Source organism: Puntigrus tetrazona, chromosome 2 (assembly GCF_018831695.1).
Source record: "Puntigrus tetrazona isolate hp1 chromosome 2, ASM1883169v1, whole genome shotgun sequence".
NCBI lineage: Eukaryota > Metazoa > Chordata > Actinopteri > Cypriniformes > Cyprinidae > Puntigrus > Puntigrus tetrazona.
Window position 1 is genome coordinate 24,998,780 of NC_056700.1, and position 27,574 is coordinate 25,026,353.

At 35.9% G+C, this 27,574-nt stretch overlaps 1 protein-coding gene across 4 annotated transcripts; it reads left to right on the top strand.

Moving 5' to 3' along the window:
* adcyap1r1a (adenylate cyclase activating polypeptide 1a (pituitary) receptor type I) lies at positions 1–27,395 on the top strand. Of its 4 annotated transcripts, XM_043264786.1 has the most exons (16): positions 1–158; positions 501–699; positions 2,698–2,801; positions 5,836–5,941; positions 12,013–12,120; positions 13,482–13,582; positions 14,273–14,370; positions 14,902–15,034; positions 17,204–17,357; positions 17,591–17,651; positions 19,046–19,115; positions 19,236–19,327; positions 20,459–20,542; positions 21,583–21,712; positions 23,076–23,117; positions 23,969–27,395. In XM_043264786.1, the coding sequence occupies exons 3-16, from the start codon at positions 2,703–2,705 to the stop codon at positions 24,191–24,193; spliced, it is 1,503 nt and encodes a 500-aa protein (XP_043120721.1). In that variant the 5' UTR covers positions 1–158; positions 501–699; positions 2,698–2,702; the 3' UTR covers positions 24,194–27,395. The 4 variants fall into 4 exon arrangements, with proteins under 4 accessions (XP_043120721.1, XP_043120730.1, XP_043120739.1 ...); XM_043264795.1 differs by lacking the exon at positions 1–158 and having other exon boundaries at positions 188–699; positions 23,982–27,395; XM_043264804.1 differs by lacking the exons at positions 1–158; positions 20,459–20,542 and having other exon boundaries at positions 196–699.
* The last annotated feature ends 179 nt before the right edge of the window (positions 27,396–27,574 follow it).

Here is a 27,574-nt window from a genome sequence, read left to right on the forward strand (position 1 = left end):
TACGCGATGGGTATGGGGTACAGTAGACGCGTGTCATATGCACGCCGAGAAATATCGTAAGATGTGCACGCCAAACACGCGCGTGCAATAAATACGCCAAAATCCGTCGAATCCATTTTCACTTGGCGTACTACGTTTACGAATTTTAATGAGACCGGGTAAGATTACAAACCGCATTAGAAGCTCACAAAATTAAGAAAGACAAGGAAATGCATTGATGCATATTGGTGAAAATTGACTAGTTCATCTTTGGTGCAGCGAGGGTTATTCAAGTGATGTTTATTGTTGGAGAGACTTATTAGTGACCAACGATGATGGGATTGATCACTAGTTAATGGATCGTAAACCACAATTAGAATCTCACAAATCAAAGAAAACAACAAAAAACGCATCGAATGCAAATTGGTGAAAGGTGCAGCGTTTGAACGATAGCCCGTGGCCGCTTAATAACGTGAAGGCTGCGCTGTGATGCTCAGTGATGCTGCTGTCTCTCGGCGCAGGTGATTGTCAGCGGCAGTGAGGGAATCACCGCTCTTCACTCTCGCGCTCCTCCAGAGCTCCACAGACCTTTCGTCGCTCCAGCACCGCCTGCGCGAGACGCGGATGACAAAGTTAAAACCGCAGGTGCGCGAATCGAAGCGTCCGTTTGCAGGCGTTACCGCGAAGAAGAGGAATTGCATCGCGAGGCGTTCTGCGATGGTGAGTTTCCGCGTCTTCTTTCTTCGCGTTTCTTCAGTCATTGATCGCGCGCGACGCACCGAATGCGGGCGACCTCCGTTCGCGGTAATACAGTCTACGGCGTCTTCCTCATTCGCTTCACGCGTGTTTCTAACTGTTAATATGAGGTGAGCGAATATTTAGGGACCGCAAGAGATTAGTGGCATTGCTTTGTTGGATGTGCGTTCTGTTCAGGAATGTAAAGGTGATTTATGGGTTATTGTGTAGCGCTTCATCCACGTTATCGCTTGCATTTTTTTTTTTTTTGCAATGCTTTTTCGCAAATCCTCGTTAAGCTTGAGCTGTTTTTGACGTAAACTGCAAACGGATGAATCTCGTGAAGCATCTCCAGAATGTGACACGTTTCACCCCAAAATAATAATATATTTGCATAAATATTTGCGTCGCAATTAATCACGACTTCAATGCAGAAAATAATTTTGTATTTTTTGAAACAGTAGTGGTGTTACGTATCAAGGCTGCACTGATTTTAATAAAAAACAAACTGACCAGACAGGATGATTTCATTACTCTGTTGCAGTAATGAGAAGCTAATGAGAGCCATCATTAAGAATGATGAGAATTAGAGCCAAGCCTCAAAAGTTAAACATCGTGAGACTTAATGAAAACTAAGGAGGAACTGGGTTGAACTGCACTAACAGTGAATGCAAAATAACATTCTACGTGTTTTCCCTTATAATCCAGATATGCACCTCGTGAAGCAAACTTGTGTGTCTCGAGCCAGAAAAAACCTCTAGCACCTCTAGAAACCCAATAATCGGCCAGTTCTGGTGGTTTCTCTCGCGCATTAGGTCTGTTGTCTCTCTCTAACGCCTCACAGCATCATCAGTAAATCAATCCAGATTTCTGCAGCGAATATGAAGGCATGCAGTGAGTCACAGCACACGTTAATGCTGCCTTCACGTTCATGCAAAACAAACCCAACCGCTGTATATTCCCAAAGCACTGCCTCGAACTGAATCGTTTTTTTTTTTTAAAAGTGCAATGACCTCCGTTCCTTACACGTCTTTGACCTTGTAATGTTTTGACATTGCGACCCGTGTTAAGTCATTACAATTAATTTGGTGCTAAAAATGTGATTGCTTTTTCTGTTGTGGAAAATATGCATCACCGTTAATGTAGCAATACGGTAGACCACAATAGCATCAGCTGTATGAAAATACACATGAACACGGCACGTTAAATGACCGTTATTATTATAACCAGATGCTGTTGTGCCTTCAAGAGCACAGAGCCCATTCAGAAACAGAGCTCTGTGCTTCTCATTACGATGGTTATCAGAGCAACAGTGTGCGTTTTGCATCCTTTAAAAAACCTTCCGTTTGATTGACACTCAGCTGTCTCTCTCTCCTTGAAGCGCCTGTTTGCTTGCGTCCCACAAGGGTTACAAAAATAGCACGGAGAAGAGAAGGAGAAATCATTTAGATGTACATCTTCTGCAAAGCATTCACATACCAAATCATCATTTGAAAGAAAACCGAAACGCTTTGTTTTTCTGAGCATGCAAGTTAGGAGTTGAATTGAATCACCGCTCGTTTTTTGTCTACGTGTGTGTTTTATTCCCTGTGATTCATCCGTTTATTCCTTTTTTTTTTGCGGAGCTAATAAAGATGAGTAAGGCAGCGGGGGCTCGGAGACCGTTCGCTATCCTCGCTCGGGTCTCATCTTAAGGGATTTTATACCTCCTTAGATTCGCTGTGGATCAGTAAATCTGGCCGGCGCACATTTCCCGTAAACCCCTGCCCACTCGCCCCTCCCTGGGCACTCCAGCGATCTGAGATTTGATTATTTTGGATGGGGTTGGATATAATAAAGAATGTAAGGGTGATTCGGTGTTGTTGTGGGTCCAGACTGAGCATCAGCCACTGTGCTGCAGTATATTACAACGTGGCCAGCAGTACTAAAGCAGCTCTGTGTCTGTGTGTGTGTGTTTTTAAAACAGTGCTCCTTTTCTTTTAGGCTTTATGAGGTTGTGTGTGAGATCTCCGGGAACAATCGAGAGCAGAATGCATAGACACGCGACGAGAGAGACCTTCCTCGTCCTCTTCCTCATCATCAGTCTGGTAAGAGCAGAGACGGGCTTGTATTTGTGCGCTTTGGGCCTGTGTTCACATGGAGTTACATGATTATGTTTTACACACGTGACCGTTATCGAAGTCTGATGAGGCAAGGATCACTGTTACAATTGCTTGTTTAAAGTTTAGTTTACGAACTAAGCCCTAACCCTCATTTTTAAACGTCGAGCTTCGTGATTTTGCCTAGCAGATGATAAAACGGACATATTTAGAAACCAAAGACTTTAAGCAACCATCCGGACATCCCTGGAAAGCAGCTACCAATGTCCTAGCAACCGTTCAGAACACCCCAGCAACCACAAAGGTTATTTTAGTATCATTTATTGACTTTTATAGTTTGCTTATCTTTTGAATTGGCTTTTATTATTATACTTTCAATTTAATTTGAGTTGCATTTGCTTTTGTTGTTTAGGTTTCATGTCTTTCTATTTCGGATTTAGTTTTTGCTCATTTTTTATTTTATTTTGATAATATTTATAGTGCCTCAGCCTATTTTACTTCATTCCCAAAGCAACATTCATCATAAATAAAGGTGTTTCACGAACCTAAATGGTTCCTTACAGAACCTTTAACATCTGAAAAAGAACCTTTATTTTTCCTTTTTCATTAAATAATATTAAGATGCAAGTTTTGATTGAATTGAATTAACATTAGGTAGGAGTAATTATTGCTTTTGAATATTTGTTCTCTGGTATTTTTTTTTTTAATATTTATATTATCTAATAACCCTAGCATGTTAATAACCCTAGCAACCACATAGCAGCGCATTAAAGTCCAATCAGGAGCCAGGACAGCTCAGAAACGGGTAGTATCACTAAAACAGAAGTAGTTTTTGTATTTTCTGTTTGACTGTTCACAATGCTAGTGTGAAAATACAAAAAAACTGTTCTGTTTTAGTGCCAGTTTCATATCTGAAAGGTTGACTTTTAAAAGAAGAAGAAAATCACATCCTGGGGTTTTGTGGTAACTGTTGTGTGATAAAGGTTTTGTTAGTTCTTGGTTATTTCCCTACAGTGAGGTAACAGACAAGAACATCTTGTCTTTAATCAAAAGGAAAAGACCGTCTGAATGGAGGAAAAGGAGGTTTTGGGTGATTTGCATAGTCCATTGAAAAATATTGCTCAGAGGTTGCTCTAATATAGTTTTGGAAATATAGTGTATAGAATATACCTGAAATATCAACTTTGTCTTTTGTTTCTCCTAAAGTTATGGACACGAATGAACCAATTATTGAGATATGCTATAAAGTGAATATGGATGGATCAGATCAATTTCTCTTAAAAGAGTTAGATCATTTCAGATTTTATTTGACCTCTATTTATCTTCACCCTTAAAACTAAGATTCCCCTTTAACATCAATGAAAGCTTTTAATTGCACAAAAATAGGATTAAAAAAAAATATAAAAATAAAAAAATGCATTTTTGTCTCATTATTTAAGGTCAAAGTGCACTATTTCACATGCATATGATAATTGACAAACATAATACAATAATGATAAATTGAGTCAAATTAAAATCTAGTATTTGAGTCTATAAATACAGTAGATTTCAGAATCCAGATGGTGTAACCGTCATGTAATCAGTTATTTTTGTTTCTGGGAAGGTTTTCCCAGGAATCCAGACTGCAGACAGGATCATTTTAGATTGGTGAATTTAAGGTCTGACCCCTGACCCCTCCAGTTTAGGCCTGAAAGTCCCAAAGGAGGGCAAAATAAAAGGTTTGGAAAGGAGGTCAAATAATTGCACGCTTCATTTTGCATATAAAAAACTCTCAGATAACATTTCAGTAACCACAAACATTAGATTACAAGTTACTCAGAATGTGTATTTTCAGTAAGTTGCAGGGGGAGGTAACCATAGCAACAGTTGGCTGAACAAGTGCTTTCTTTCCATTAGGATCAATGGACAGTACATGACGTAATGTCATTATTTGATGTTTTATTATAGATTTAAATTGATCCCCGTCAACTGTGCTGTGGAATTCACACCTTATTACAGACAAATTGTCATTTTTGACACCCATTTGTCAATTGCGTCTGTGTGTGTTAAACAAATTTGGCAACAGAAGTTTGTTCTAGAAACCTCAACTTCACACATTCCTATACAAAAATGAAAATCTACAAAAAATTTACAAACCCTTGTTTGTACATCAGAACAGATTTGGAGAAATGTAGCATTACATCACTAATAAATCCTCTGCGGTGAATGGGTGCCGTCAGAATACGAGCCCAAACAGCTGATATAAACATTGCAATAATCCACAACACTCCTTGTAAAAAAAAAAAAAAAAAACCATTAAGATGTTTTAACTTGAAATCATTGCTTTCGGTTAAAATATGAGTCCATAATGCATAATAAATGGTCCCCCAGTGAAAAAGTCCATCTCCTGTTGTCTTCACACATCGAAATCTACCAATATGTTTCTATAACTGTTTTTGCTTGTAAATGGTGCTGGATCTGTGTATATTTCTCGAGACTGGCGAAAGCGAAACTATGGATAGAGTATACTTTTAAATTTATAAATGTCTTGCAGATAGATGAGATAGATGAACTTTCCATAAGTGATGGACTAAAGTTATTCTGATGGATTGTTGTGATGTTTTTATCAGCTATTTAGACTCATTCACTGCACTGGTCTTTCTCTAAATCTGTTCTCATCTAATTCCTCTACATCTCGGGTAGCCTGAGGGAGGTTTTTTTAGGACAAAAAGTGTTTTTTAGCTGGATTTTTACAGCTGTGGACATTCAATCCCACCCAGTAACAAACCCTATAAATGTTAGAGACAGAAACAACACAACTTCTATAAAGTCTGTGAAAGATTTTGTGTTTACCCCCTGAAGGCTTAATAGATGGGACCAGCGCAGATTTTGCAGGTCAATTTTTTTTTTATCTTGTTTACATGCATGCAAGTTGTTATTGGAAACATTTTTGTGGTTATCGTGTTGCGAATTTATCCTGTTTGTTGCTCCTGTTTATTCTTGTTCTGGTTTGTTTATGCGTTTCGTCTGTTTGTTGATTCAGATGTGGCCCATACATTCAGAGATCTCCAACTGCGTCATCAAACGTGAGGAGGAGAGATGCTTGGAGAGAATTGCCCTGCACAACCCTAAAGATGACAGCAACGTGGGTAAGAGAGAGCAAAGGCCATTTAACACATTTACAGTATATACAGTGTAATATGTATGCAGAGTATAACATCCAGATGTGGCAAAAGTGTACACCTATGGAGTTCTCTTTCATAAACCGGTGCGTTTGATCTGCCAATTACAGTGTGAAAGATAAACAGGAAAAGATAGCAGATGAAGCTTTCTCTTTCCAGAGTAATTCTGTGATTTTTTAAACACATGTCTGATTCAAAATGAACCGTGAACTGATGAGTGAGCTGATATAAAGAGCGTTTTTGTAAACAAGGATTTTGACTAATGGGGAAAACATAATTTACTTTAAAAGCTGATTACAATATAAATGATATCAAATATTAATATATATATATATATATATATATATATATATATATATATATATATATATATATATATATATATATATATATATATATATATATATATATATATATATATATATATATATAAACCGTGCAACATTTTTGGTACACTACTGTTCAGTTTGGTTTCAATAAGATTAAGATATTATGTCTCTTATGCTTACCAAGGCTGCATTTATTACATTAAAAAATACAATAAAACGAAAAACAAAAAGGTAAATATTATTACAGTTTGCAAAATGGTTTTCTATTTGAATATATTTTAAAATTTAATTTATTTCTATGATCAAAGCAGAATTTTTCAGCATCATTACCCCAGTCTTCAGGGTCACACGACCATGCAGAAATCATTTGCTATTTGCTGCTCAAGAAACATTTCTTCTTATTATCAATGAACAGAAACGTCAAAAGAACAATTTTTACTGTAACTTTTAAATGAACTGAATGCATCCTGAGTATTCATTTATTTAATGATTTTTACTAACCCCTAACTTCCATACAGTCGTGTAGCTCAAACACTATTATTGAAACTCATGACAATAACTGTAATTTTTTCATCCATACGGCTTTATTGGACCAAGAGCATGTAATATGCCAGATGGGGAGGTCAGCAACCATTTTTAACTGATTCACTGAATTGAACAGTTCGATTCATAAAAGTGATTTGGAACTGTTGCAATGCAGGCGTCTCGCTCTTTCTTCAGAAAGAATGAGTCATGATTCTCCATGTCTCCCAGTGCTTCAGTACACCTAAATTAAGTAGAACTTGCGTTCATTGGGTTCGTTTCGCTCGGCGTGTACTAAATGTGTCATCTGTCCCCTATAGAGGTATTCAGGTATTGTGGTAAACAGGAAGCAGGGCTGTGACACCTGTCAGCAATTACAGAGAAGAAAAGTTATTTTTGTGAGAGCTGGAGGACTCATCCAGCGGGATGTGGATAAATGGGCCGAGAGGAAGATGGAGAGAAAGCACTTTGACTCTGACTCATGTGTTTGCAGCCTCAAGGACACTCCAGATAGTTCTGACTGTTTGGAGCAGAAAATAACAGATTAGAAGGTGTAAAACAGCTTGAGTTGCTAAAAAGACACTTGGGGGCGAATTCGTTGAACAGTAAAAGTTTTACATGCGAAATTACTTCACTGCCGAAACCTGCATGCTTTTCTCTAACCAAGCGCGGTCCAGCTCAACCATTGGTGCTCTTTTCAGAGCAATCAGCAGAATAGAGGCTTATCTCCAAAGACCGTTCTTTTGTTTTCTTTCAGTTCGATTCGGCAGCAAATGGGTAATTATTTAATGGTTCGTGTTACAAAAATGCAGGTTTAAATGCACACTACCTGTCAAGGGATGAGGAACGAACACTTTATCGAGCGAGTATGCGTTAAATTGATTTAAAAAATAGCCATTTATGATGTTGCAAAGGATTTCTATTCCGAATAAAATGGTGTTCTTTTGAACTTTCTGCTCGGCAAAGAATTCCGGAAATGCTCATTTATTGAACTGTTTTCAGCATTTATAATAATAAGTAATGCTTCTAGTTAAATCGGCACGTTAGAAGGATTTCTGATGGATCATGTGACTCTGAAGATTGGATTAACGATGCTGAAAATTTTGTTTTGCATCACAGGTTTGAATTGCATTACATATATATTTGAACAAGATATTTTGTTCTTTTAAATAGTGTAAATAAATAGTATAGTAAAATAGTAAAAAACTGTATTACTGTATTTTTAATCAAACAACTGAAGCCTTGGTGAGCATAAGAGCATAAGAAATTTTTTCATACCTTTATAGTGCAATTTCATATATATATATATATATATATATAAATTGCCAGTTTTTATTGGACCTTATAATGCAATTTCATATATATATATATATATATATATATATATATATATATATATATATATATATATATATATATATATGAAACTGCATTATAAGGTCCAATAGAAACTGTCAATTTTAATAAACTTGATGTAAAAAGAGGTAAAATGCCTGGCTATGTGTGTTCAGACATCTCGTCTTTCAGCCTTTCTTCAAAGCCATTAAATTCTTGGCAAATTTTTGCCGTCCAATCAGCATCCTCTGGGGGCGGTTAAGCTAATTAGACTACAATAGTACCCTCAACCGCGACGGAGAGCAACATGCTTACCAGCAGAGAATTAAGCATCAGTTTCAAGATATCTGCAAACCATTACAACAGCAGTAATTGAAACCCATGTTAAACTCAAAGCTCTCGCTGGTGGGGAAGGAGTTTGTACAGTAGCTGCAAAATATGGATGAACTCAAGGACAAAGACCTGTAATTCATACCTTTAAATGCATTTGACCTATTGAAACATCTATTGGCTTAAAATGTACGCTTGTGCTATTAAATGCTGCTTGGTTTGATATTTTGTATGCAGTGACCTTTCTGCATGTGACTTTAGCGTCTCTAGTTTCTCTATTTTGGAGAAATGACCCCCGCGTTCGACCTGTTTACATCTGCTTCATTGATCCTCGTTCCTCTCCTGTTCCTTAAAGCGCAGCAGGCTCATCGCTGCGCAGACAGAAAATCATTCAGCCGGAAATAAAACAGCCACGTTTGCAAGAAGAGGTTGAGAAAGAGATTGACACATGCAGACAGAAAAAGCGAAAGTGTGTGGGAGAGAAACTGAGACAAAAGAGAAAGTGATACGAGTGTCATTTAGAACATGAATGCAAGCAAAATAACACAGACATGAAAAATCACTGAACTTTTACGGCACCGGTGCTGTCTGTCAAAAAGACAATAAAGCGGTATCAACTGCTGTTTTTAGGATTTTCATCTTCAGATATTTTACACAGAATTAGGGTAAAAATTCTAAATTAATATGTAGAGCCTATATATTTTTCCAAAGATAAATGATAACATCTTGATGACACTCTTGTCGAATTAAACATGCAGTGTAATATGACTATAATTTTAGTATTATTGATATAATTTTAGAGCTTTGTTGTACTACTAAACTTTTTTATCAATAGCTATAATGTATGACGTTAGTTCCCATATTAGTTCTGTATCATATACTCTTAAAATATAGAATTAATATTTATAATGTTAAAAATAATACAGTTTTTTTATGTAAGGAACAAATTACACACACATATACATATGCAGAAGATATAATAAAATAGAAAACTTTAATGTGTTTTAAAATAGAAGCATGTTTAATAATATAACATTTTTATGAAATAAAATAAAAAAAAAATATATATATATATATATATATATATATAAAATATTTAAAAACAAAAATGAAATTATAAAATGTATTTTTAATGACCCTTTACTGTCTTTACCCATTTTGAACCATTAAATGCATTTTGTATATACTTTTTTCCCAATTATCATTTACATTCTAGAGACATGATATATGATATATATATATATATATATATATATATATATATATATATATATATATATATATATATATATATATATATGTATGTATATGATATATAAACATGATATATTAATCTTAATTTTAGTTAATTTAATAGTGTTTTCATTTCAAAGTTTTCAACTAATAACGATAAGTTAATTTATTTCAGCCATTTCCCAGTCACAACTCATTTTTTTAGTCTTTTTATTAGTATGTGACATACTTGTTGCATACTGAATGCTTCTTTGCATGCTATTTTTTACTAAACCTATAATCTACACTTGTGTACCTTTTTTAAAATGATGTTCAGTATGAATGGAGCAGTAATGATGTCTGCGCTCGAGCAGCCGTACATCCTCGGGGCTCCTGACGCATCGGTGACGTCACGCTTTGATTGGTCTGAGTCCGATCGGCAAAATCTCACCAATAAATCTGATTACCATCTAGCAATGACCTTTATAGCAGTGAGTCAGCCTGAGCACGCATGTTCATCTGAAGCTGTTCGCCGCTAGAAACGATTCAGAGAGTCGGTGTTCGTGTCAATATGAACGCTTTTATCTGCATCTGGCCGGTTGTCTGTCTCCGTCTCTCTCCCGCCGGTTTAAAGAGCTCTCGTTTGGCCTTTCAGATAATTGGCTTTGCGTCCGGACCGATTTGAGATGTGTGAGGGAGAACATGCGCCACCAGGCAGACCAAACCTACAGCTCTCCACCTTCACTTCACGTACTCGAGCTAGAAAGAGCAGACTTTAATCAAACTAAAATGTACAGCGTCTAGTTAATCAGGCTCTCGGCCAAAGTAACTACGACTCCATTCCTTCCTGTGAGTTAGAAAAACATCGGAGCACATGCTCATGAATGATGTTATTGTTTCAGTTATCAATTTTGTGAAATGAGCTGTGGAGAAATGTTATTTTTCCTTGGAGGAAACTGCTGAAACGCCGCTTCGGATGCAACCGATATCTGAATCAGAGTAAAATGTACCTGTATTGTAGCCATTTATTTTTCCCTTTGTTTACTTTTTATTTAGATTTTATATATTTTTTTGTTTATTTAGTTAGTTTGTATTTAGAGTTGCAATATTATGATGCAAAAATATTTTTAGTGTTTGTTCATTTTTATCATGTTAATATTTATTTGCATATTCATTAATTTATTCATTCATTTGTTTGTTTTTATTTAGTTTGAGTTTACAGTGTTCATATTAAAGATTGAACGGTATTCCTCTATAGAATTTATTTACATTCATTCAGTCATTCATTTAATTTGTTTGTATTTACCGTGTTCAAATTAAAACTTGATTGCATCTTACCAGTATTTTTTTATAGAATCTGAGTAGCATTCATTTAAATTATTGTTTTATTTAGCTGTATTTATAGTGTTCACATTCAAACTCAATAGCATAAAATTTATTCTTGAAATCTGGGCAGTATTTACTTATTTATTCTTATTTTTTATTTATAGTGTTAAGTTATTCATTATATATATATATATATACACTGTATGTATATATATTTAATAACTGAATGAATGCAAATCAAATTCAATTATATATATAATATAATAATAATAAAATAATATTATAATAAAATAATAATTTATTTACTTACAGAATTATTTATTGAATCTGCGTAGTATTTATTTATTTGTTTTCAAAGTGTTCAGATCTCTGATTTGAGTATTTTTTAGACTTTTTATTAGACTATTTATTAGACTTTAGTCCTTTTTGTATTATTCAGTAAAACTGAACAGTTTACAGAAGCGTGATCAGATGTAGACACACCTGACCTCTAAAATTCACTCCACAATCTGCTGTTGATGTTCTGACACGGTCAGTTATCTCCACATTCTTCCATTCATCTTTTGCATCACTTCGGTGGTTGCCACCAGACTGAGCGCGAGTCATTTCTGTAATTAATTCCAGATTCATTTCTGTAATAAGCTGAGAGAAGCGAGGAGTCAAATGCAATTGTGAAAGCGACGGATTCTGATCTATATCACCTATGGATCATAAAGATGTCCTTCGGGAAGGAACCGCTTCCGATGCCCCCTGCTGGTCACTTCACTGGCTGATCTCAGAAAGACACGAGTCCAGGCGCAATCAGACTTTGTTTTATATGCATAAGAGGATCTTTATCGGCGCTGTTCCATTGTATGAGATAGTGGTACAGATTTTAACAGTTCTTCTAATTCTATGCCATGCAAGTTCAAATAATATCATAATAGCTGTCCGAAACAAACTGTGGGTGGTGAGGTGTACTGATGTGTCTGGTGCTGTTTCCAGAGTGTCCGTGGGAGTGGGACAATCTGACCTGCTGGAAGGCGGCCAGCGTCGGCGAGGTCGTGGAGGTCAACTGTCCCGAGCTCTTCGAGTTCATGAGTCCAGAGGAGGGTGAGAGGTTTTTTTTAACATAACATAAATTATAATAGTAATATAAATGAAAAGTATTGGTAACACTTTACAGTAAGATCCCATGTGGTAATATTACTTTATGTGGTAATACCAGTATCATGAATTAACAATAACTCATACTTGCATTTATTAATCTTCGTTAATGTTAACTTTGACATTTACTATACATTACTGAAATCAAAGTTATGTATCTTCTAATGAGTCTGAGCTAACATTACTTAGCAATTCTATTTTTATTATTGCATTGTAACAAATGTATTGCTTAATGGGGCCTTATTGGGACCTTATAATTTTTAAATTTTTATTATTTATTTAATTATTTATTTGTGTTTATTCTAAATTATATTGTATTATATATATATGTGTGTGTGTGTGTGTGTGTGTGTGTGTGTGTGTGTGTGTGTGTGTGTGTGTGTGTATATATATATATGTGTGTGTGTGTGTATATATATATATATATATATATATATATATATATATATATGTGTGTGTGTGTGTGTGTGTATATATATATATATATATATATATATATATATATATATATATATATATATATATATATATATATATATATATATAGTAGTGTTGTCAAACGATTAATAATGATTAATTGCATGCAAAATAAAACTTTTTTTTTCTGGATAATATATGTGTATGTGCATTTATTATGTATATACAAATACACACACATACAGTATATGTTTTGAAAAAATGTGCATGTCTATGTTTATATTCATAGAATTTATATAAAATGATTATATATTTAATATATAAGCATAACATATATGTATGTGTATATATATATATATACATAGAAAAATACACACACTGAATTTTTTTGACAAGTATAACAATGTTTGCCTTTTATATAACTTTTTATTTCAATATATTTATTGATATATTATTTCCTATATTTTTTTCCAATTATAATTTATTTGATTTAACTATCCTGTCATTCATGCATAAACAAATCCATGAAAAATCTCCAAAAACATTCTTTTTAGCGAGCACGGTATGTTGACAAATACAAATAATATAAAATAAAAAAGAGATATAAATTGCTGTGTAATAAAAATGTTTTCAAGTCAAACCTTTGAATGTTTTGGTGATTATTTGTGGTACAGTTAAGGTTTAACAGCAAGGTTCAACATCAGCCTGAGATCTCACAGAAACACCGAACATTAGACCATGTATTATAAATGTATGTAATGATGTATGTACTCTTTTGTTCTTGCGTTTCTGCCGACAGCAGCATATTGCAGCAGCTGCTTACAGTATGTTTAAAGCGAGAAGTGTGTTTGATTTATCGTTGTTCTGTTTGTTGCCCGGCTGATTTTCAGGACTCGGCAAGATCAGCAGAAACTGTACAGAGTTCGGTTGGTCTGAGCCATATCCACACTATGTTGATGCCTGTATGACTGGTGACAACACAACCAAACCTGTGAGTATCTCACGTGACTGAACTACTAACAACATAAATCATCTGGAGACGATATGACAGATTCTTAAAATTGTAACGTTCTGTAATTTTGATAGAATTGCAAGAAACTATGATTAAAACATAATTAAAAAGCATAGACATAGACTTTTTGCAATTTCTGCAAGTTTGTATCTCACAAAGCGTATTATAAACTTGCAATTACAAGTTAATAGCTCAAGGTTCATATCACGCAATTCAAAGAAAAAAGATATTCAGAAAAGTTGGAATTGCATGATACAGTGTTGCAAGCATTTATGTTTTGAGAAGAAGTCAGAACTGGTAGTTAAAGTCTCAATTATCCTTTTTTTTATTACTTGCAAGAACAAGCTTTTAGCACCAATTTACCAATTTTTGTGACTTTCACAGCACTCAAAATTACCACAAAAAAAAAAAAGAAACTACCCGCAAAATTGTGATCGTGAGCTAAACTTGCGAGTTTATATCGTGTTTATGTATCATTGGGTTCTCAGAACCGTGAGATCAAACTAAATCAGAACTGCAACGAGAAAAAGTTACCATTCCTTGTTGGGAAAAAAGCATTCAAAGCGTTGCACAAACAGAAATGAAAGAAAGAAAGAAAGAAAGAAAGCAAAAAGCTCTGCTAAACTGCCGCTAATCAAGACTAATGTAGTTTTCTCTTCCCTTTCCAAGGACATATACTATGCGTCTGTGAAAGCTCTTTATACGGTGGGCTACAGCACGTCTCTGGTGTCTCTGACCACAGCTATGGTCATTCTGTGCCGCTTCAGGTCAGTTGAACATGTACCGAAGAGTTCACACTAAGTTCACGATGCACGGTATTACCATGTTATTTTGCTGCTTTATTGGCTGCGTACTGATTATGTTAGGAAAAAGGAGTATTCTCCTACATTACAAAACTGCGACTTAATTTTCTTCATGCAAATGATAATTTCTTTTTTTTTCTATAACCCCCCCCCCAGTCGTGAGATTGGCCTCTTAACTTAAAGTACGGTTTCCCAATTACAATGAAAAAGGATCGCGCGGCCTGATGCAAATGAAGAAGCTTTTCGAGTGCTTTGTTTTCTTTGGGTTTTTTTTAAAAAGCATCTGTCTAGTGGTGCTTTAAAGCACCTAAAAGGCAAACAGAGGGATCTGGAGAATCTGTGTATGATGTACATTATGATAAGATGCCGAGGGCTTCAAAGAAGCACTGATGAGTGTTTGCACAATGATGCAGACCCTCAGCTGCCCGCCCGAACACATTACAATTTCGATCTCCTAACAACGCCGTAATCCTCTCTTTGAACGTCTGTCAACAGGAAGCTTCACTGCACCAGGAACTTCATCCACATGAACCTGTTTGTGTCTTTCATCCTGAGAGCCATCTCCGTGTTCATTAAAGACGGGGTCCTGTACGCTGAGGAGGACAGCGACCACTGCTTCGTTCACACTGTGAGGAACGCTCGTGCGCCAAAGCACATTTATGTATTGTTTGATTAAAGCTTTACTGAACCTGTTTAGTTTTATGCCTGAAGAAATTAGTGTGACAAATGTAAATGCAATCAATTGAATTAATTTGTGCGTATTAATAATAAATAATAATAAATAGACACAGTAAAAAAACACACACACACACACACACACACACACATATATATATATATATATATATATATATATATATATATATATATATATGTGAAGAGTTAATTTTAACAATTTTAAAAATAATGTTTTTCATTGTGGACTGAAATTAATCTCAATCAAACCGCAGTTGGGTTATTTTGATTTGTTTAAAAATAAGTAAAAATACAGCTAACCAACACAATAAATCACAATGAAAATATGATATCATAATAATATCATAAAATCATTTTTATAAAAAGTTGTAATAAAAGAGTTGTTATAAACTTCATATATATGAACATAATAACATAGTATCACAAAATACTAAATATATAAAAACTAATTATAAAAAAATCATTATTTCATTATTATTAATTATTACTAAATATTTATTTGTAAAAGTTTTACATTTTACCATCAGCATATAAAACTATTTGGTTTTAATCTGTTAATAGTTTTTTTTGCGGTTTATCGTTTTTCTACAGGCTTTGCTTTCACATCGAATCAGCCATAAACTGAAACTGTTAGTAGAGCCAGAGTTTTGGCTGGACGCTATTTGCATGAGAAATCCAGAGACTAATAATAACCCCATCCGTTTATGTTCAAGCCTTCGCCCCACGTTCAACGCGTTCTGTTTCCCCCGTCTGTGCCTGACAAACATCCGTAATTATCACGAAGCCGCTCTGGAAATATTCCATTATTTCCGTATTAGCATATGAATAGCTTATAAAAACGTGCGCGCTCTCATTACACACCTGAATGAGGGCTCTGAGCTCTTTCCCCCAGCCAATCGGAGGCCACGTTAATGACATCACTTAGCGGAGGGTAATTGATGAACGTGGTTAAAGACTTTGGGGTGTTCAATTGTGAATGGAAACGTGCATGCGGTCTGTCAGAGGGAAGGATGCATCATGGGTCCGGTTTCTTACAGCTGGTTGAAGATCACAGAACGGTCACAGATTGACCAACTTAAACTAGTTTGGCCCAAGACGGCCTATAACACAAAGAGAAATCTATCCGTTTGCATTCATACGTCAAATAGCCAGTGTCGGTTTTTGCATTTAAATCACTTCCTGATGGATAAAGTCCTGTCAGTTATATAGTTAGTTATGTACTGTTTCATAAAATATGTCATAATACGGATGTAAGGTGAAGGTGGCCAGATTTCCGAAATAGAAACCAGAGACGTTTCCTGCAGTTTAAGCGGTGAAAATATAATTGAAATGGCACTTGTTATAATATTGGAATTAAAAAAACATTTAGTTTTTTTTTTTTTTTCAGCTGTTGTGTTTTTAACAAACTTTTATTATAATAGTATGACATTTGCAAGTCAAACTGACCCTGCTGCCATTTACAAAAAAAAATCACACTATACATTTGTATATCGCTCAGATATGAAATATAAGAGCATATAATAAATGTGTTTTTAACAAGTAAAAATTAATTTGGAAATGTTCACAACTGTGTCTTATCATGTATCATGTTATTAAAGCATATTGTTTATCGTTTTAAGGTCATTTTGGCATTACTGTGTGCGCTTTTCGAAAAAGTAATAGTTACTGTTTAGTTGAGTATTACTGTATTTATTCATGTTTTGGTACAGTTGACGACCAATTAATCAGCTTTTTTAAATGCGCTGAACATTTCCAGCAACAGTACACTAAAAAAAAGAGAACTATTCCCGGGAAACAGGATAATTAAATAATGCCTATTAAAAATATAGAATATATATTATACATGAAGGTTGCAAAGTTGGTTGTCACAGCTGTTTTTGGTTCCCACAAAGAACCTTTCAGAGAACAGCAAAAAGTTTGAACATTTGAATAATCTTAAGAATTATTTTCACTACAAAGAACCTTTGGCGGAGTGGAAGGTTTTCATGGCCGTTAAAGGTTCTTCATGGAACCACAGATTCCAATAAAGAACCTTTATTTTTGAAACTGTAAAGTCGATTCCTAGCAGGATGCGCCGCTGAATGTGTTTCTCTGTGTTCAGGTTGGGTGTAAAGCAGTGATGGTCTTCTTCCATTACTGTGTGATGTCAAACTACTTCTGGCTCTTCATCGAGGGTCTCTATCTCTTCACGCTCCTGGTGGAAACCTTCTTTCCTGAGAGACGCTACTTCTACTGGTACACCATCATCGGCTGGGGTATGTCACGGCGATGCATCATGGAAAAAAATAGATCGTTTATGATTGATTATGTGTCACAGTCATAGATATGGAGGGAAATGGAGTGTGGTGTTTGTGTATTAACTGGCCACTGGCTCTTTATGATGTGATTTGTTGCGCTGGCATATGTAATGCATTCATATTGACGGTCTAAATGCGTTGGAGAACAGCTTTGAGGTCTAACAAATTTCCTCTTCCTCTCGTGCTTTCAGGAACGCCCACCATTTGTGTGACCATATGGGCCGTTCTGCGCCTTCATTTTGATGATTCTGGGTACGTGCGATGCCGCATAAACAAAAGCTGATATGCTGTATTCGCTGCTTTGATGCGCAAATGCTGGCACCGAACTTCAGTGTCACTAGAACGAGACTATGTTTGGAAAGGACTGCGTACTATGTTTTAAATAAGAAAACTCTGCTTTGTTATATAACCCCACTACAGTATGCTGCGTGTTTAATTCGGGTGCCATCTGGTTATCATATCACAAATACAAACGGTTTAATCCAGTGTTGTGTAAAAAAAATGTCTTTTGGGAGTTGGATTACATAAATAGTCAGTAACGAGTTGAGTCTGATCAACATGAAAAGGTGCATCTCGTATATTTCTAATTGCATTTCATTACCGTTCTGATATAATCATGCACAATTAGACCAGGAGCATCTATTAACCTATATCATATTTCATATGCAAATTTCTAAAGCTTCTAAATTCGCAACATGATCAAATCTTCTTGTACACAAACTATTACATGCTTTCTGTCATCTAATTAATCCTTTAGAATATTTAAAGTAAAGGGCCTTTTAATATCATTTGAAAAATGCCTACTTTCATGTTGTGGTTTTACATTTTTAGGCAAACGCACACATAAATGTAACAATGCATTTTATATTGTTAGTTATTTTTCAAGAAGAACAAGCGTAACTTTAACTTCATTGTCCATACATAATTTTGTAGAACAATTGTGTTCATATCTGAGTATCAATTATGATCTTTAGGTTTTTGGGAAGCGTTTATTTATTTACACATCTCTCAATCATTATTGTATCTTATTATATATATAGCATTATATGTTTTGCCCTACAATAAAAACTACAGAGCTTTAATCATCAAAGTAAACATTTAAACATTATATCACATATTATTGGTCTCAGATATATAGACATATTATTGGGATATATAGAGCTATAACTGATATCAGAATGTTTTACTATTATAAACATCTTTTGCCATATAAACATCTGCATCTGCACCAAATTTCATGCAAAAAAAAAAACACACACACACACACACACATATATATATATATATATATATATATATATATGTATATATGTGTGTGTGTGTGTGTGCAAACATTTTATATGATTTTCTATAAACTATTTTTTAACATTTCTGACTTATTTTATATGTCAGGCTTTACATGGTTAGTAAAATTAGCAGGAAGCATTCTGATTAAAACACATTGCATTTTGTGACAATCTTCCAGGCAGTGTGTGCTGTTGTATAAATCAAGCTTTTAGGCAAATGCAGTAGGGCATCTGGCACTCACTGAATGATACTTTCTTTCAAAAGCGTGCAGTTTATCATTCCGAACTCTTAGATGCAAAATCACGTGACCTAGCCGACCAATAGCAATAAAGCTTTTTACGGTTCATTTATTTCTGCAGTTGCTGGGACATGAATGATAATACTGCCCTCTGGTGGGTGATCAAGGGACCCGTTGTGGCGTCAATCATGGTAAGCCAAAAAAATGTATTTTATGTTTTTAGAGCTGAAACGTAGATGAATAAAAGTTCATTCATGCACTGCATTCGAATGGAGCCATATTCCGTACTATTGCATGCATTTCCTTTTCAGATTAATTTTGTCCTCTTCATTGGAATCATCATAATCCTGGTGCAGAAGCTGCAGTCTCCAGACATTGGCGGGAACGAGTCCAGCATCTACCTGTGAGTGTGTTAGTCTCAGTCACCATGGAAACAGAGTGCTGTTGTTGTGCTGTGTTTTATTAGCCGATACGACATTCCACATGATGGCTGAAATGAAACGAAACGAACGTCTTGACAGTATCCAAGCGAACGCAGAACGCTAACTAATGCATATGGTTCCCGTTTGGTTATTTTTAGGAACCAAATAAGATTCTAGAAAAGTTCTTTGTAGGTTTAGCATCCAAAATCTAATCTTGCCATAACATGACAACCTAAGCAGAACATATACGCAACTGGGATGCAAGTGTAAGCATTCGTTTTTCATGTATAGAGGAATCTCTATTTAAATTTGAAACCATCTGATTGGGATGTAACAAAAGAGTGTGTTATTAACAACCTGGTCTCATAATCTGGGAACTTTTTGGATGCTGTATCGTGTTGGAAATATGCCCTACACCAAATCCGACCCTGAACCTACGCGATAGTTTAACAAATGCCAAACTGATATAAAAAGGCATTTGTTCATGCAACCGTGGCCTTTTATACAGATTTCAGGTTTCTGGAATTATTTTACATGGGATTTGAACCGGAGCTTTCCGTCGTCTAAGTGCAATGCGTGTCACGTGAGCTACAGAAGAAAACTGTCTATGAAAACCCATAGATATAAAGCCGGGTATGTGTGAAGTTAACGTTACATTTATGCCATGAGACCAGGTAGGTTATTAATACAGATCTATTATTTTTAAATGTTGTTTGAATGGTTTATGTTCAGTAAATCCGCTTTGTGCTGATCACCAGGAGTGATGCTATAATTTCTGTCAATTAATGCAAAGTGTTTGGTGTTTTTTGGTGTCTGTGGCAGTGAAAAATAAAACGTATCGTTTTTTTCCGGACAAGCATTATTTAAGCGAGTCTAAGTAGTCTAAATCATCTAAAGCACAAGACGTGCGGACCACTTTTTTGCATCCTTTCGAAACTTGAAGGCTTCAGTGTAATTGCATGGAAAACACTATCATGCAAAGTATGTGCTTGAGCTATTAGAGGTCTTCGAGTTGTCTTGGTGTCGGGGTCTGTTGTGTGCGGTCAGTTTCGTGAGCGAGTCTGTGTGCGTGTTCTGTCCTAAAGAGTGTTTGTTGTCTTTGTCGTGTTTAGCAGCTGTGCACAGAAATGCTTCAGTGAGCCCACACAGGCCGCCCAGCATTCGTGCAGGATGTCAGAGCTTTCTACCATCACGCTGTAAGTGTGTGTGTGTTTGCGTGAATGTGTGTGTGTTTGCGCGTCTGCGTCTTTGTTGGCCAACAAATGTGCATTTTTCATTTTTAGCTGTCCATTGAAGAGAAAAAAATGCTGTGGATATTCACTGCAGATCGTTTTTGTGGTCTTGTCTGTAGTTTGTAATTTTATTATGTGCACAAACCTTTTTTTCATCCAAGGCAATTTGATAATACATATTTAAATGTATTTGCATTCTCTGGGAACTGAATCCATGTACCTGGTGTTGTTAGCACCAAACTCTACTGTTTGAGCTACAAGACTTGCATTACGTTTTACCCGCTGGACAATTCAGCTTACAGTTGCCTCTGTGTTTTGGACCTGGTGGTTCAGGCTGGTCTAGTCTGGTTTAGATGGCTGGGCAGTTAGTCTTAGTTTTGGCCAAGGGCCCCGCTGAAATCAAAACAGGCAGTATTAGTTGATTGACAGCTTTCCAAAGGATGATTATTTTTAAATTTAAATTTTTTTTTATTTGGCATTAACTTTTATTGAACATAATATTTACAAAATCTTTTAATAAAATAAAAAATAAACAAATAAAAAAAACGGAAATTGAATTTCAAGAGGGTTAATCACCCACTAATATTTTAATTTAAAAATTTTAAATTTTTAAAATTTATAATTTTTATTTTGTAGCTAGATTTTGGAATTAAAACAGGGTGAACTACTGTACATTTGTTAATCATACAATATTTTTTTTTGTATTATGTCTACAGTTTAAATAAACTATTTCATTTTTGACTCACATCTTCAACTTCATTGTTGAAATCTCTTCTGAAAGTCTAGAGTGTGCGATTATTGGGATCTTTTGCTCAGGAGAAGCATCTGAGAAGGTATATTTGCTCTTCTGCTGTAATAGATAAATCAAAGAGGCCTTCTTTGCTGTGTGGCAGGATGGTTATGGATGGCTCTGATCTCCAGTGCATTACAGTAGCTGTGTGTTGACATGATGAGAGATTTAATCAGCCGTCTGAAGCGCCGCTGTGTGTGTTGTGTGTTGACAGGCGTCTGGCGCGCTCCACCCTGCTCCTCATTCCTCTGTTCGGAATCCACTACACTGTTTTCGCCTTCTCCCCGGAGGATTTCAGCAAACGGGAGCGACTGGTCTTTGAGCTGGGCCTGGGCTCCTTCCAGGTACTGAGCACCAGCTTTAATAGTAGCGCTGTGTGTTAGAAACACTCTTTCTCTGTTCCAAACCAGTGAACTGCCAGAAATGGCATCACACAGTAGGTGCGATCCCAACACAAGGGCTGTTCAAAACATAGGGCATCAGTAGTAAATGCTGCCAGAATACAAGCTTTTGTGGATTTAGAATGCATTGCAAAAAATCCTAGTGAAATGTTTATTTCAAAAAGGCAGAGAGAACCAAGAGAAAGTATATTTTATTCATTTATTCTAAAAATCCAGGATTTCAGAAAAGTGAAGGCAAAGTCTCCCAAACAAAGACAGTTTTGATAAATATTAATAAATATTTTTCATTGACACATGTATGTCTACATAATCATGAAGGTCTCTAAAATCGTCCAAACAAAACAAATCTGTGTATGTGTGGCAACTATAGTTATAGTAAGTATATATAACATATGTAATATATAACTTATGTTAGCATCTTGCTAACCATGGTACTTTCTTGTCTGAAACATGTTAGCATCATGCTAGTGACATGTTAATCATCTTAATATGTTGCTAGCATCATTCTAATCACATTAACAGCTTTTTAAAAACATGTTAACATCATGCTAACAACATGCTAATTTTGTTTTAACATTTTACTTGTGTTAACATGTTTTTAGCATAATGCTAACACAGTTAACATGTTGTCAACATGATGCTAAGGTTACTATTAGTAACTGTAGTTAGCATTATAGATAAAGTAGAGTGGGTGAAATGCCCCTTTAAGGACTGTGTAATTTTTTTTCATGATATTAGAATTGTAACAAATTACATTTGTACCATTTACCCCCATCTATAGAATAGATAAAAAGCCGTCCAATCTAATAAAACAGTTCGGTTTAGACATTTACTGCAAAATCACACTAAGTACATGCAGTTTTAGCTGAAAATAAAAAAGAATATAATCAATAAATATGATTTACAAAATTAGAATAGCCTATATTCTGATCATTTTGTTAGCTGATGCTACCTGGCTAGCTAACTAGCTACCTGATGCTTGAGGTCATTTTTTGGGGGGGGGGATACATTTTTTATTGCTTTTGGATAAAGGGGTCATAGACAGTTGTATACGAATGCTTCTTCAACACATATCAGATCCTGACTGAAAAGCTGAATTGTCAGTTGAAAACAGTTTGCTACTTCTTTTTGTGGAAACCATTATACATGTTTAGGAATCAGTCGTGTCATTATAAATGTCTTTACTGTCACTTTTAATGAGTGCATCCTTGCTGAGTAACATTACTGGTTTCTGCTAAACCTTTGAAACGTAAAGTGCTTTAAAATGATATCCACTTCACCACATACTCACTTTAACTCTCCACAGGGGTTTGTTGTTGCCGTGCTGTACTGCTTTCTGAATGGAGAGGTAAGAGCTTTTGTTTTCATTTTCTCAAATGCATGCAGTCAGCTTTGATATTACTTATATGTCTGGGTTTGCTCAGAAAGCATAACGTTTCACGATAATTTCCACTATGTTGTTATAAAAATCTAAATTTGTGTTACATTTATAGTTACTGCCAAAAACCCTGCCATGTCCTGACCAGGTGTGATGCGATTAAAAGGGTCAATATGATGTTGCTAAAAAGAACATTTTATTTGTATTTGATATAATGCAATGCGTTTATGGGGTTTAAGGTTAAAAAACACATTGTTTCCACGTACTGTACATTATTGTTGCCACCTCTTTGAAACCTGTGGATTACAAAGCTCATCGAGGTGTGCTCTGATTGGCCAGCTTTCCAGTGTGCTACATTTCTTTGCGTAAACATTCGGGTGGCGAAATAAACCCACTCTGTGACATAGAGAAGTGGGGGGGTGTCTAAAACGAGGCGTTTTATGAGTGCACGGACAAATTTATAAAGAAAACCTCTTTGGCTTTGAGACTTTAGTCTTTGAAATGAAAACTTCATCTCATCATATGACCCCTTTAAATTATAAACAATCAGTTTCTTCTATGTTATAGCAAAAATTCACAAATGAGGCAACTTGCACATTACAACATGACATATTTGTGTTGCAGTGCTCTAAGTAGCCCTGCCCACAGTAAAATATCATTGTTCCAAACATACAACGTTAAATATGTTTTTATTGGCGCAGTATTTCTGCAAACGTGTCACATCTGACTTGGACATGGCGTAAAGCATGTGAGAGAGCGTGGACTGGTGGAGAACGCGTGCACCTTTACAGCTGAGTACATTAAAAAATGACCTTTTCAAGTTTCTCCCTAAAGGTGCAGTCGGAGATAAAGAGGAAATGGAGGAGTTGGACGGTGAACAGGTACTTTGCTGTGGACCTGAAGCAGCAGCGTCACCCCTCGCTAGCGAGCAGTGGGGTGAACGGGGGGACGCAGCTGTCCATCCTCAGCAAGAGCAGCTCGCAGATACGCATGTCCAGCCCTCTGGCCGAGACGGTCAACCTCAATCTGCCCACCTGAGCGCCTGATTGGCCCGTCCGTCCATAAGCCCCGCCCTCCAACTCACCCTCTTCACCTGCAGTCGGGCCGACCAACCACAATTAGACAAGAACTAGTAATAATTAAAGAAATCTCTGGATAGCATTTAAAGATTACAAACAAGATCCCGAACGTATCACCCATTATCGGTTAGAAACGATTCGACCAGGGAAATATTAATAGTGCCAAAACTGTTTTGAGCTTAAAAGTTGCAATTCAGGTTAGGAAGCTTTTTTGACCACAACTCAACTTTTTGAAGGCTTTCTAATTAATCTAATGAGTAAATAAGCATAAAAGAATGTTACTTTCAATCAATAATAATGCGGTACAGGGGCTGTACGATTCACACCGCAATGCCAAAACGAGATCTCGGCGGAAATTGGAGTGAATTTTCATATCGCATTTTGAGCCATAGAGAATGTGAACGGTTTGTGGTTAGAATGTAGTCTGAGAAACATCGATCCATCCAACAGCACATTGCTTTAGTTTAAGTGAAAATCAGATATCAGAGAGAGAGAGAGAGAGAGAGAGAGAGAGAGAGCGGGTTATATTTCAGTGTTACGTTAAAATATAATAATATAAAGTGCCAAAACATGAATATTTCAGTATTGTTTTATCTGCAAGCTACTGTGTTTATCAAAAGTACACTATAAAAGAAAATTTACTCGTTGCTCGTTCAGATGCTGTGTATTTGATTTAATGTTCTCCACAGAGAGATTGTAAAATGTATTTTTTTACAATCAGCCGTAAGTACAAAGTATGTCAAAGACTTATGAATGACTCATGAATTTAGATTATATGTAAATGTTGTTATGGTTTTGTGATTTAGCTTTTGGCTTGTGTTTTCTTATTGTCATGCGAATGGTTTGTAACTACAGAGCCAATATCAACAAATCAAGGATTGTCAAAAAAAACAGTTCCGTAAACAATTACTGGAGCGAGGAGGCTATTCCACAATTCCCTCTGATTTATTCTAAAGTGCCTGATGGTCACAAAAATAGCTTTGATGGATCTACTCTAAACAACCAGTGCCATGCAGTATTGATTTAATTATTAGTCTTTAAGTAGATTTGATGAACAATTTCATTGTTCAAGTTTGCTTTTACAATCTTTAATGTCTACATACTGTAGGAACGTATTAATTTATACGCAGTATTAGAGTGCATATTGACATTGTAGAGCTTTGAAATGCGCAAATCAATGCCATTAAGTTACTATCAGGTGCATTATAAATGCTTTTAGGGCTGACGTGTTCAACTGTGAGAGAAATCAGACATTTAAGTGAGATGTGAAAGTGCTAAAAGGATATTTCACCCAAAATCGCTGATTCTGTCAGAATGCACTCACCTTCGTGTCATACCAGACCTGATTTTTTAAATGTTTGTACTCTTAGAATAATAAAGTAAGAAATGTTAAGCTCCAAAATAGCTCTCATACGAATTACTTTTGTGATGCTTTTTGTTTTTGTTGTTCATATTCGAGCTCGGCAGTCTGTGATCACTATATGTTGCATGTAAACAAGTGAAATGGCACGAAGATGAGTGAATGATGACGGGTTTTGATTCATTTTTGAGTGAACGCTTTTAATGCTTGAGAGACAGGTAACCCCCAACCCTTTACGAGTACAATATCTGATGTCAATCTATGAATCCAACCAAATTTCATGCATCACCACTGACTGACAATCATAATTAGTTATCATCACTCACGTTTCGCGAAAAATAACATGCATCAGTGTGCAAAGTGGCAAGAGCGTCTGCTAAAAGTGTTGTTTATTTCAGTACAGTATTCTCTGCCGTGAGTAAATTTTCCGTAGACGCACATGTGCCAGTAAATGATAGATGTACCAGCGCTCTCTCTTTAGTCAACACTTGGGGTCATAAAGTACCAACGATGTATGTAAAACTTCTGTGATTATAAACGTGCCGATTTTGAAATGCAATACGCTTTTGTTGCAGATCATAGCTGTCGGTGAATCACATGGTGGCAGAGTTATGGTGATTGTCGAAATGTACAGTTGTGATGGTCGTGTAGATCGCGCAGATCTTTTAAAAAATGTTTTCTTTTGATTGTTATGTGTGATCGACAAACGAGACTGCAAAAATAATTACAGTAGGTTTCAACGCCCCTCATCTTTCATTGGCTGGATCAAACATAGCCCCGCCCATCGTGCGGTTAGTTGAGACGGATCGCGCTTTTCTTTGAAAAATATTTCTGATGTAAAATACCACTTCTGTATTTAATTATGCAGAGACAAATATAAAATCATTTGTAGCTGGATTTTTGTAAAAAAAAAAATTAAAAAGTGTAAACACTGTGGCTCTTTGGTGCTAAAAGCTTGTTTGTTTGAGCATCGCCAACTGCAGCATTAGCTCAAGCAATGGTGTGGAATCGGGGCGGGAGTATCCGGCCAATGGCAAATGAGGAAAGTCATTATTTTTGCAATTCTGCTCAGTTCGGCGGGAATTAAACCCTTAAGTTCTCACCACTGATGACAAAAGCATTTGTTTCCGAGCTTTCTCATTTTTCTTATCCTCTTTATTTTTCGACCTGTAAATACTATGATCTTGAACAAGCTCCCAGTGATAGTGAACTTGTCTGTAGAAATAAATTGTGAATCCTAACGGAGAGCGATGTTGCTTGGATCACGTGACCTTACAGCTTCATATGTGTTTGGATATATGAGGGCCAGAGCTCCCTCTGTGGCTCTTTCTAGATATATCTGCATGAAAAAAAGACAAAAAAGAGACAGTCTCTGCTGCTTTCTATGTTCTTGACACCAGCTGTCATTCTGAGTGTGAGCTCAGAAGGTAACGACCATGTCTCAAAGCTGTTACAGACGTGTTTTCTTGTGCTTGTAACACATCTGCCTGCCAGTGGGTGACGCTTTTTCTTTGATTGTATATTTGAGCACTGTATATTTGAGGAACGAGGAGATAAGTGGGAGATTTGACGTGTCTCTGGTGTAGGTCTGACATGTTTCATTGTGTCTTTGAGATGTCTTCATATTGTGGACTAATTCATTTCAATCTGAATGTAACACTCAGACAACAACTGTATCGTACATTCAGCTGCTCTGTAAAGCTGCCTGCTATTTCTTCTGCTTTGATGTAGAAATGATGTCCATGTTTGACCTGTGAACATTTTTGTACATGTCTGAATTCCATTCTTGACAAACAACTCTTGAATTTATGGAGTTTATGTAGTTCTTTCTATATGTGTGTGTGTGTGTGTGTGTGTGTGTGTCACCTTTGAGTGAGAGAGATGTAGAGATATTATATATGAAAAATAGCTGTAATTTGATCAAATAAATATTTAATAGAAAACGAAAACAGTGTCATAGACATAAAAATGTACTATTGGCATCTCTA

Excerpts from the sequence above, each read along its gene's own strand:
- adcyap1r1a (XM_043264786.1), top strand. The coding sequence starts at position 2,703 with ATGAGGTTGTGTGTGAGATCTCCGGGAACAATCGAGAGCAGAATGCAT. Across the intron at positions 19,116-19,235 it reads CCGTTGTGGCGTCAATCATG|ATTAATTTTGTCCTCTTCAT; the intron begins GTAAGCCAAAAA and ends TTTCCTTTTCAG. Across the intron at positions 20,543-21,582 it reads GAGCTTTCTACCATCACGCT|GCGTCTGGCGCGCTCCACCC; the intron begins GTAAGTGTGTGT and ends GTGTGTTGACAG.